This window comes from Penaeus vannamei, chromosome 4 (genome assembly GCF_042767895.1).
Source record: "Penaeus vannamei isolate JL-2024 chromosome 4, ASM4276789v1, whole genome shotgun sequence".
Taxonomy (NCBI): domain Eukaryota; kingdom Metazoa; phylum Arthropoda; class Malacostraca; order Decapoda; family Penaeidae; genus Penaeus; species Penaeus vannamei.
Window position 1 is genome coordinate 49,782,863 of NC_091552.1, and position 12,500 is coordinate 49,795,362.

General features: G+C 36.9%; 2 protein-coding genes across 8 annotated transcripts in view; both read left to right on the forward strand.

The window, feature by feature from the left end:
* Window positions 1-695, forward strand: part of LOC113803310 (turripeptide Lol9.1) — a 4,429-nt gene extending 3,734 nt beyond the window's left edge. Inside the window, exons 4-5 of the mRNA XM_027354077.2 lie at window positions 132-275; window positions 569-695. Of these exons, the coding sequence (XP_027209878.2) occupies window positions 132-275; window positions 569-573 (149 nt within the window). The 3' untranslated portion in view covers window positions 574-695. The remainder of the gene's footprint in view (window positions 1-131; window positions 276-568) is intronic.
* Window positions 696-6,349: 5,654 nt separating this feature from the next.
* Window positions 6,350-12,500, forward strand: part of rngo (DNA damage inducible 1 homolog rngo) — a 19,314-nt gene continuing 13,163 nt past the window's right edge. For 6 of the 7 annotated variants that reach the window (XM_027354088.2, XM_027354096.2, XM_027354104.2 and 3 more), the window contains exons 1-2: window positions 6,350-6,559; window positions 10,587-10,800. In XM_027354088.2, the coding sequence (XP_027209889.1) occupies window positions 6,464-6,559; window positions 10,587-10,800 (310 nt within the window). In that variant the 5' untranslated portion in view covers window positions 6,350-6,463. Of the gene's footprint in view, window positions 6,560-9,514; window positions 9,663-10,586; window positions 10,801-12,500 lie in introns of those variants that run through there. The other variant, XM_070121197.1, reaches the window with a different exon arrangement.

The window sequence follows — 12,500 nt, forward strand, 5'->3', positions numbered from 1 at the left end:
CACCCCTGGTTGGGAAACCCTGCCTTACAGCTACTTAGATAATGCTCCCCTACTTTAATATCCATTCGACCACCTGACAAATATTCTACTTGGTCTCCGGGAATGGTAGTTCACCCTCCAACCTCCCCCAGGAACCCTTTGTCCCGATGCATGTGGCTTCAACTACGACCCCGTCTGTGGCAGCAACGGAAGAACCTACAGTAACGAATGCGAACTGGAGAGGGAGAAGTGTAATGGCAACCGCTTCTTGATGAAAGTGAAGGAAGGGCCTTGCAGTAAGTTCATTGTCCCTGTAGTTTTTCTTTTCCTGGTTATAGTTATAGGCTTAAAGAGGGCCATGTGGTAGGTCAGTGTAAGTCAATCCTTTTTCCAAAACATGTGCTTTGAAATAAGCCTACATATGATTGAAGCAAAAACCTCGAGAAACAATGACGTAACTTTTTACTGTAGGATATTCAACTGTCAAAAAATAATAATGTTACTCCTACTGAAATAACATAGAATCTATAGGGAACATTTGACATTATTTCCAGTGAGTTCTTACGTCCCATTTCCTTCTAAAACGCAGATTAGGTTGCGAGTTCGAGGAAGACGCAGCGGGAGGACTGTTAACGGTCGCTGGCGGCCTCCCGAACCTTCAGCTTCATGTTCGGTTCATGTTACTCTTAAATAAACCATTGCTTAAACAGACTGAATATTTTGTCTTCATTTTCCCCCAAAAGTTGTTGGATTTTATATCATACATTCAATGTTTTGTGAATAATATGTTACATGCACTTGTATACGGAAAAAAATGCATCAAATTGAATTAGACGAGGTATTTGAAATAAACCTTCAGCCAATTAGATTTAATAACTGAAGTAATATGTGAGATGTAGAGGAAACGCCAGACCAACTACGAATATATAATCAATTAGAAAACACTGCACAAGTCAAAATATAAATTAATTTTGAGGGGCAGCAAGAACCGCAAGCCCTTCCCCTAAATATTCCAAGAGACCAACAAATGTCCAAGGTTAATGAATTCGCGTGTGTCATATATTCACGGTTCTAAAAGATTTGTTCTGTCTTTGAAGGAGGCAAAGATGGAAGGAGAGAGAGAGAGAGAGAGAGAGAGAGAGAGAGAGAGAGAGAGAGAGTGAGTGAGTGAGTGAGTGAGTGGGAGGGAGAGAGAGAGAGAGAGAGAGTAAGTGAGAGAGAGGGAGAGAGAGAGAGAGAGAGAGAGAGAGAGAGAGAGAGAGAGAGAGAGAGAGAGAGAGAGCGAATGAGTGGGAGAGAGAGAGAGAATGAGAGTGAGAGAGAGAACGAAAGAAAGAGAGAAAAAGAAAGAAAGACACGGATGGAAGACAGGCAAAAAGTGAAGAAAAAAACATTAACCAACCCACAATACGGAATTACCTAACTACCCTCAGCTCCACAATCCTTTGCAAAGTCATCTCACTCTTTAGACCCCACTGTCAGGAAAACAGACAAACAAACATTATACATTTCAGTGATACAAATATATAGGGATAAAAATCGACCCATTGGCAATGAAAAAAATACCAGCATTTTTTTCTTTTCTTTTAACTATATTCGCAAAAAACAGAAAATGACCCTCAATGACCTAACGAGCTTTGATGTTTCGCTTAAAAAGGGGAATTTTATTTTTTTTATTCTGATTTTTATTACTATCATTTCGTTTTTTGTTTCTTGCGCAGAATTATGGGCGGATGTACCAAGGAGGCCAGTAAAGTGGGCGTCGACAGATCACGCCCATTGCAACGCTTTCAACTGCGTGAGGGTGGAATGCACTTGTAATGTTTACACTCGAATGTGTTTTTATTTTTTATTTTTTTATTTATTTTTTTATTTATTTATTTATTTTTTTTTTTACTATGATACAACATAATCTTTATTAATCTCTAGTACAGTATTATTTCGAACGTGAGAGCAGTATGGGTTCGATATGAAAGAAAAAAAAAACTTGGTTTAGTGACAAGTCTGTTTTTTTATTTGTATTTTTTGTGTGACCGGAATTCACTTGTAAGGGTAACGCACACACACGAATATGATGTTATATACTGCATATATATATATATATATATATATATATATATATATATATATATATATATATATATATATATACACGCACAGAAACATATACATGCATGTTTCTCTCTATATATACATACATATAAGAACATAACTTGCAAAGTCTCTCTCTTTATCTATTAATCTATTTCTAACTATCTATCTGTATTGTACAGCTGGCCGAATAAATTCGCTTAAAGGTACGATGTGCACACACACACACACACACACACACACACACACACACACACACACACACACACACACACACACACACACATATATATATATATATATATATATATATATATATATATATATATATGTATATATACGTGTGTGTTTGTGTGTGTATAATATACAAATAAACAAATATATATATACACATAGATACATACAATATATACATATATATATATATATATATATATATATATATATATATATGTACATACATATATATATATATATATATATATATATACATATATATACATATATATATGTACATGCATATATATATATATATATATATATATATATATATATATATATATATATATATACATATACAGTGTATATGTGTGCGAGTTGTGTGTGCGTATAATCTATGAATGAATGAGAGTGAGCACACTAATACAGATACTTGTAAAGCTACAGGTATATATTTAGCCTCCCTCAGCGACTAACCACATTACAGCCAACAATTCTCGACATCTCAAATGTTTTTTTTTAACTAACTTCGTCTCTTTAGACAAAGAACTCGATGTCTTTGTTAGACTTGGTCCGGCTCAGTTCTTTGTTTTTATAAATAGCCACTGATGTTTTGCGAAGCTTTTTACAAGTCAGTATCAAATATAGTTATCAGTGTTCGCCATTATCATCTACGTAATCACATAGGTCTATATATATATATATATATATATATATATATATATATATATATATATTTTCTTTTCTTTTCTCTTCTTTTTTTATATAAAAAGTGAAATGCTAGAATATCTGTACTAAAACCAAAACTAAGAAATAATTATATAATTTGTAGTAATAACATTAGGGTATGATTATCAAAATGCTGTTTTAAAAAGCTATTCACTCTCGCCCATGCCCTTTCTCCTCGTGTTAAGATCAATTCTATGTAAACAAAGTCTAACAAAGAAAGGTACACAGCGCAGCACCACTTAGTCCTTTGTGAACCACTGGGATCATCTGCGTCGCTTTTTTTACGTCGAAAATCCGCGAGTGCGATGGAAAATCATGTAATACTTTGTATGTTGTTTTACAGAGAGATTCTGTGGTGTGGGAACCTATGTACATGTATATACTGTACGGTATGAATCTCTATACTCATATACATATACCCATATTGTGTTGATAGAGAATTCAGACACGTCTTGATAGATAAAGGCAGTTTATGCATGATTTCCTGTAGTTATGAAAGGGTACACAGTAAAAACACAGACACGTTAAACATAAAAGGATTTTAAATAGATAGTTATTGCGAGAGAAATTCGCTATTGCGTGATGGATAACCCTAGAACATACGAGAAGGATGTATTTAGCTACTTATACAACAGTCTCTGGTCAATAGCAATTGTCCTGGTATGGCAGAAGGTGCTAGAAAGCCGCCATTAATAATGTCATCAGAAATCCCTTCGGGTCAGGGTTCTGCACAGAGCAATTGCGTCATAAAACATCACAATGGATTTCAAGGAATGCGCAATGCAAGTCGATGAGTCATTGGGAGATTAAGCACGTGTACCTCTCTCATTAATTCGATTCGAATAATCATAATTATCAATATGGATATGAGATGGAAACACTGATTACTTCATGTTACGTTATTACATTTGGGCAAGAAGGGAAAAAATAATGAAGAAAGGCATGTACGACAAACACTGCCATCTGTCGATTGTATAAATAACTGATTCTATTACAGAAAACGGCTACTAAGGGAAACCTAGCAAATGCCAACCAAGGGAAAAATGATATCAGCATTTTTGATACAATAAAGTTAATACCACAATTTTGCTACAAAACTGTGCAGAAGGAAATGTAAATGAATATATTAGTAATTAGTTAATATATATAATCATAATAGCTAACAAAATTGAGTTGAATCATGATGAGATACTGCTGACCAGGAATACATTTCGTTCCTTTCATAATCAAGCATTATTGAAAAAAGAAAAATATTAAAAAAAAAAACAAAATACTTACTTAAGAATTATCGATATTTTATGTCAACTGAATATTCAATATGCCAAAGTTACCAAGTAACAGGTTTACGAGACAAATTGTTTTATTGTTTCCACTATTGTTATTATTAATATCATCATCATTTATATTACTGTCATCATCAATATTAGTGTTGCTATGAAAATGATGATAATAATGATAATGATTATCATAATGATTACATTAGTAATAATATTAATAACAACAATTATTATGATTATCATTAATATCAACATCATTATCAACATCGCTTTCTTTATCATTTTCTTGAGCAATAATATCAATAACAATAATTATTATCATTATCATTAATATCAACATCACTATCATTAAAGTTTTCTTTGGCATTATTATCATCATCATTAATACCATGATGATGATGATGATGATGATGATGATAATAATAATATTAACAACAATGATAATAACAATAATAACAGTAATCATATAAATAATAACAATAATAATAATAATAATAATTTGCATTATCATCTTCCTCACCAACATCATTATTACCAATTTATTATTATTATCATCATTATAATTATTAAGATCATGCTCAACATCACCAGTTCATAAGTGCTCATACTTCTTACTATACCCACGTATGGTCACCACCTCGGTCATCACCATTATCATATAAGATCAAGCTTATGATCACCAGTTCATCACCATCTGAGCCTCAAGGTCACCCACCTCAGTATCACCATACGTAATGCACGCTCCCCAGCTGAGCATCACCTCATCACCACACAGGATCCTCAGTTGTGCATCATCTCAACACCATATACATACTCCCCCGTTTAGTATCACCTCATCACCTCACACACACCTAGCTGAGAGCATCACCTCATCACACACGCTCCCTAGATGAGCATCACATCAACACACCCGCTATCCTCAGCTGAGCATCACCTCATCACCACTCATGATCCTTAGCTGAGCATCTCCTCATCACCCCACACTTCCCCAGCTGAGAGCATCACCTCGTCACCACACGCTCCCTAGATCAGCATCGCATCAACACCACCCACTATCCTCAGCTGAGCATCACCTCATCACCACACGCTCCCTAGATGAGCATCACATCAACACCACCCACTATCCTCAGCTGAACATCACCTCATCACCACTCATGATCCTCAGCTGAGCATCACCTCATCACCACACGCTCCCTAAATGAGCATCACATCAACACCACCCACTATCCTCAGCTGAACATCACCTCATCACCACTCATGATCCTCAGCTGAGCATCACCTCATCACCACACGCTCCCTAAATGAGCATCACATCAACACCACCCACTATCCTCAGCTGAACATCACCTCATCACCACTCATGATCCTGAGCTGAGCATCACCTCATCACCACACGCTCCCTAAATGAGCATCACATCAACACCACCCACTATCCTCAGCTGAACATCACCTCATCACCACTCATGATCCTGAGCTGAGCATCACCTCATCACCACACGCTCCCCCAGCTGAGAGCATCGCCTCATCACACACGCTCCTTAGAAGAGCATCACATCAACACCACCCACTATCCTCAGCTGAGCATCACATCAACACCACCCACTTTCCTCAGCTGAGCATCACCTCATCACCACACGCTCCCTAGATGAGCATCACATCAACACCACCCACTATCCTCAGCTGAGCATCACATCAACACCACCCACTATCCTCAGCTGAGCATCACCTCATCACCACACGCTCCCTAGATGAGCATCACATCAACACCACCCACTATTCTCAGCTGAACATCACCTCATCACCACTCATGATCCTGAGCTGAGCATCACCTCATCACCACACGCTCCCCAGCTGAGCATCACCTCATCACAAACGCTCCCTAGATGAGCATCATATCAACACCACCCGCTATCCTCAGCTGATCATTACTTCATCATCACTTCATCACCACACGCTCCCCAGCTGAGAGAGCATCACCCTCCCAGTGCCCGAGTTTCCCTTCCTCCGCCTACCCCCCCCCCCCCCCATCCCTTCACCGCCCAACCGTCGACTTCATAAAACGTAAACAAACATCGCCGACCTCAGTGTCGAGGACCGAGGGAGAGAGTGAGGAACTTGCTCGTCTTTGTCCTCTCTCGCGAGCAACACGAAGCGTCTTTTGGTCCACCATGAGGATTTCTGTGACGACTGAGAATGAGATTTACCCCCTGGAGGTGGCTCAGGATTTGGAGCTGGAGAATTTCAAAGCCTTGTGTGAGATGGAGGTGCGGACTTTCTCTCTCTCTCTCTCTCTCTCTTTCGAAATGTTTGATATACTTTTGTTGTTGTTTAGACTTTTTTTTTGTTTTTTGGTTCCTATGTTGGGGTGGATTTGTTTTATTGTGTGTAGAGGAAGAGGGATTTTTTCCCCTAATTCTGTGGGTTTTAATCTTTTAATTCTAGGAGGGGTATTTCAAAGGTAGTCTGATAGAATTTGACATTTCTGGATGTGTATACACAGCCTGATGCCTATTATGATTGCTATTTATTACTATTTCCTGTTACCACCCGTACTGGAATCTGTGACTTCTGTCTGCCAGAGATGTAGGTACTCAGTATACCAAGACCAAATTTGATACATGTTAAGCCAGTTTTTCAAATGCTGAATACATGTTTTTTATAACGCACTGTCTATTGTTACGGCAGCCGTAATCAGCTCCAACTGCGCTAGTGTAATGGTAGTGCCTTTTGAGCATGCGCGTGCATGTTTGGGTTCTGGCTTTGCATTCCACGAAAATGGTGGGTGATGTGAATAACCAACCTAATCTTACTTAACCAACTTAAACTAACTTAACTCAACCAACCTAACCTAACCAACCTAGTCTAACCTAATCAGCCTTACCTAACCGAACCAACCTAACCAATTATGTTAGGTTGGTTATTTTAGGTCAGATTGGAAATGGGAAAAAGCCTCATCAGACGTAAGTAATTGTCAAAGTTACCAGATTACGTGCATGCGCAGTGGAGTGCCGTAACTCTAGAATATGGATAAGCGAATACAGCTTATCTATATTGTGCCTTTCTATAATATGTCAGTGACGTTAATGTTGGGAAATATATACAGGCGAATAAAATTTTGAAAGAGCCATTCACCCAAAATCCTTGGCTGAAAGGGCCTTGATTCCAGACTGGGTTATCACATGCTTTTCCTACATGCTTTTATGGTTTGAAATTTGTTCCACTGGGAATATTGATAGATGGTGATGAAATAGTGTGAAGATATTCAGAAATATTGAAATCTGGCCATTAATGAAACTTTGAATTACTTTCTGCCTTATGAATTAATCTACAGATCTGAAGTAGTTAATGCATACCACACACTTGTGCATCTACTACAGATCTGTGCTCCACACTCATGTACTTGCTACTGGCCTTTGCACATGGAATATTTCAAAGGCAAAATCCAAGCTTATTCAAAACACACTAAACTGTTAACACTGACAGAAGTTTTACCAAGGCTTATCAAATTTCCAAGTAAATGTGCAAGGGTTATAGAGGCATGCAAAATTTCATGTCCTATTAGGTAATAACTTAAAAATGATATTAAACCATCTGCCACAGAATCATCTTTTTGGCTAGTGGCTGCACAAACAGGATGGTTGGCGTCAATCGGCAGTTCCCCCATTTGTGCCTGGCTCTTTTGGTAATTTGTGGACAACTTTATGCACCTAAAAGGTTATATTTGGTTTTGATTTTAAAAACTTTTAAAAAGTGAAGGTTTATCCTCACTTTATGTCAGTGCCATAAAGTTTAACCATGTGATTGTTACCATTACTAGAGGAAATAAAGAATCTCTGTCTGATAAGCCGATAGGGTGGGACTGGCGAGCTATGGTGCTATGTCAAGAATGGATGCCAATCTTCCCGGTTGAGTAAATAACCATTGCAAATATAGCTAGGTTCATTGTCCAGCATATACATTTTTTTTTTTTTTAATCATTTGCAATCAATCACTTAAATGAAAGGACTGATATATTACCTTGAGAGAAGTTGTGGATGCTTGTCAGAGTAAAGCAGGTTAAAGCCTTATGTAGAAGGTCAGTTTGAAGGCAAAAAATGTATTATTGTATTAGTTTAGTGCATTTACAAGCTGTGTTTACCACATTTTATCAGTCAACATTCACTTAGTGTTAGCATTTTATAATTGTCTTTCTTTTTCTTTGCATGTTAACATGAAAATTAGTGTAAGTGATTCTACAACTTTATGTATATACTTAGCAGCAATTGGTTTTGGCTGCTGTGTTTAAAGTTTTATGAAAAAGACCTACAACCTGGCATTTTTGGTACTCTGCCAAAGGCAAGAAACCAACCTAACTACCTATCTCTGGCCAAGGTAGATTTTTTACTCTTCCCTAGTGATATAAGGTTTATATAAAAAAAAGGCCAGATTCAGTCTTTCTATATTATGATTAGAAAAAAAAAGTGCTAAAGTACCCAAAACATGGAGCATTAGGAGGCAGTCATATGATTGATTCAGGGGGATATGAAGTGAGAGGAATGAGCACCAGGGAATGGGGTAATAGATGTGCGTTTGGGGAGGTGTAGCTGGAAAAAATCAGCCAAACTTTACCAGAAGTACTTCCTCATGCTCCCTGCTTTTCGAGACCATGCTCAATCAAGTCTGCTTGACTTGGGTGTAAAGAATAAGAAGTCATTTGATTGATTGTCCTTGGACTCTAGGGATGAATGGCATTTTAGATAATTTTTATAGCATCACAATGAATGGTTACTTCCTCATTAGTCCAAAGAGGGTTTGTCAGCTTAAGGAGACCGTCACTATCTAATATGGGTACCCTTGATATGGGACTTAGATTTTTGTTTTTATTTTTTCCTGGTTGGTATGATTATGAAGATGTTACATCCCGTGTTTGGTTTCATTTGGCCAATAAATATCTGAATTAGAAAATAGAATCATAATTTTTCTTGTTTGGTGCTCCATGCTGTCAGGCTTACTCATATGACATCCTTCATTTATTATCTAGAATTGGTAATAGTGATTTTTTTTTTTTATGCTCCTTTTATTAGTCTCAAAATTTGATAATGAAGTTAAAAAAAAAAATTGAAAATAAAAAGTTTCATTGCTGTTTTCAAAAAATCAAAAATAGATATAAATCTCTTCAGTACCTTGATGAGGAAATTTACGCCGCACAATTGCTGGAGGAAATCTGCAGATTTTCTGAAGTTGTGCTCCAGCACGACTGCATATGCCAGAAACACGACTCGGAAACCTGCCAGCAAACTTCCTTTTGCTGATCTTACTCCAGTTCTTGCTGTGTAGGGACATTTGCATTCTGTGTGGCTCCCTTCAGGCATTGGGACAGAAGGTCAGGTGCGTTGAGTTCCCGGTAGATTTCCTTCACGTAGTCAAGCTTCTCACACGGCATCTTGGTAAGGTAGAGATTCTTGGTGCTGTGGAGTGGAAGGTCTTCTTTCTGAGTGATATTCATTTGTGCACATGGGGTATCAAAAAGGGCTGCTGTCTTTAGTTATTATAATTTCCCTCTAAAGCTTTGCCACAATGTAGGGTAGTATTGCCAAATCTCTCTCAATTTTGTTGAAAATTCAGGGTGACGATCTCCTTAATGTCGAGATGAAATTTGAAAATATGGAGTACTTTTCAATATTTTTATCATTGGATGTATGCTTTTAAGAGTAGTACTAGTATTTGTTGTTTTTGATACTTTCATCATTATTATTCCTTTTAGTAGTATTAACGTTGATATTATCATCAGCATCATCATTAACCATTATGGGTATTCTGAAAGCATATACCTGAGATGAATAATATTTAATGTAGTACAATAAAGAGTAATTATCCAACAACCTTGTGATGCATGGATCAGATGGTTGTGATGAGCAATTTCAAAATGCATTTACGTGATGTAGTTGATGTAGACTATGTTTAATACTGAGTGGTACTGTTTTGTGTGTTCTTTATATATGGTGGGTTTTCCTCTTGGGGCATTCCCATTCTAGAAAATTACTCATTAACGAATAATATCTCATTAATTATGATGTTGATGGGAAATGGAAAGGGTTTTAATATCAATTGCTATACTAAGAGGAAATAATTGAAAATACAGCTACCAGGATCTGTACTAGCATGAATTATTCATGTAAGAGGGACAGTCAGGCCTCACTGATATCTCAATTGTAAAAGCACCAGTACTGGAGAGAAGACTTCAGTATCTTCTCTCGTGCTTTTCTTAAAAGATTTAAAGACAAGTACAATTAAAGCAGTCTTATATTGCAGGTAGGAATTCCAGCTGGAGAAATGATGGTTGTTTTCAATGCACAACCACTCACCGATGATAAGAAGACTCTCAAAGACTATGGTGTAAAAGATGGAGAACTCATTATGGTGATTCGTGGCACTACACTGCTGAGGCGGGCGGCAGAGCATATGCAGCAGCAGCGACAACCACAAGGAGGGCAGAGGCAGCAAAACCAAGGGCCTGTTCCAATGGGTATGTGCATTTAACTGTTTTAGTCATTAATATATCTGTATTGGCAGATTAAAGGATTTTTTCTACTTTGTATTTCTTTTAAGTTTGCAGAGTCTTTTTTTATATCAGAGTTGATGTCTGACCAGTAGACTATGATAAGGAGTTCTATTATTATCGATACAGTGCTTGTGGGGTTATCTACATCACCTGAAAGAATAGTTTGTCTGTATGATGAGCACATTATGTTGACTAGGAATGGATATGTTGAACACAGATGAACGCATACATGTATGTTTATATATAAGGATACAAGTCTGTGTATAAATCATGGGTTTCTAACCTTTTTTTATTATTTTTTTTTTTCCTTCTTTTTACACCCTTAGGGCATTCTGGCAAGTTCCCATGTATGTAAAAATATAATATGAGAGTTTGATCAAATTATGTTTGTTTGATTAGATTTCACTAGGAAATTGTAGGTATTCAACCTGTATGAGATTTCATTCCAGTTTGACTATTAGGGAATTTTTGAAAATATTCTGATGTATAAAAGAAATTAACAAAGGTAAAGAATGCAGATATATGTAAGAACAGTCAGGTCATGTTGGGTATTAGACATGGGATCATAATTTGTGATTTTTGACGTGGATCTCTGAATAATAATAATGTTTCCTTTCCCTTACCCTTCATGTGTGTGTACATGCTTGTTTTTTAGGTATGTTGGTGGTTGTGGCAGAATATTAGGCAGAGGCATGGGGATACTGCTTCCTCACTTTCTGGATTTGCAGTCATGTTTTGGTCGTGTTTATCACCTTGTTGTTCACCTGTCTGATTCCCAGTTGTGCTTTGCATGTATTTGTCTCCTTACGTTGCTGGCCTACTCAGAAACTGATTGGATAATGATTCACACCCAGGATTTGTAGTTTATGTTTGGAAGATGTTTGTTTTCTCCTTACCACACTTGGGAACCATGGATTATCCAAAGGCATTCATACATAATTCCAGATGTGACCTGACCACCGTTTCATGTATAAGCACTCTACATTCATTGTTTATATGGCCAGAAGTAGCATTAATCCATTCATAACAGGAGCTCTCATTCCTGTACCAAACCACATACTGGAGTGCTCGTTGAGTCAGCTTCTCCAGGGAATAACTTGGAAGCATGGAAAATATTAAGTTACTTTGCTCTCAATACTTTTGGCTGCGACATAAATGAATTGGTAATAATGCTAAAAAAAGAGGTTTCAGCTTACTTTTGAGGGGCTATTTCTCCTCTGTGACAGCAGCTCAGGTCAAACAAGCACACTACTGTTTCGTGTTTGCAACATCGAGGCTGGATCATGCATAACACGACAATGTAATACTTACGTGAAGGGTCTCTGCCGTGATGTCATCTTAATGCGAATAAATTTGCTGCCATGAGCCATACTTTTTCTTCAGCTAAATAGTAAAAAATCAATGACAATCAGAATTTTTATTTTTTTTATTTGTTTGTCTTTGGTCAGCTGTAATATTGTATGAGACAGTAACCAACATACCTGAAATCAAGGAGAAAAAGAAAAAAGAAAGAAAACAAAATAATAATTATCTTTCAATTCAGCAATTTATTTCTATAAAAGGTTAAGAACATTTTAAGAAATTCCTGCATTAGAAACTGAAAACATACAAATAGTAAGCATTATTTCCTGGAGTGCCATTATTAGAGATTTTAGGGTATTTTT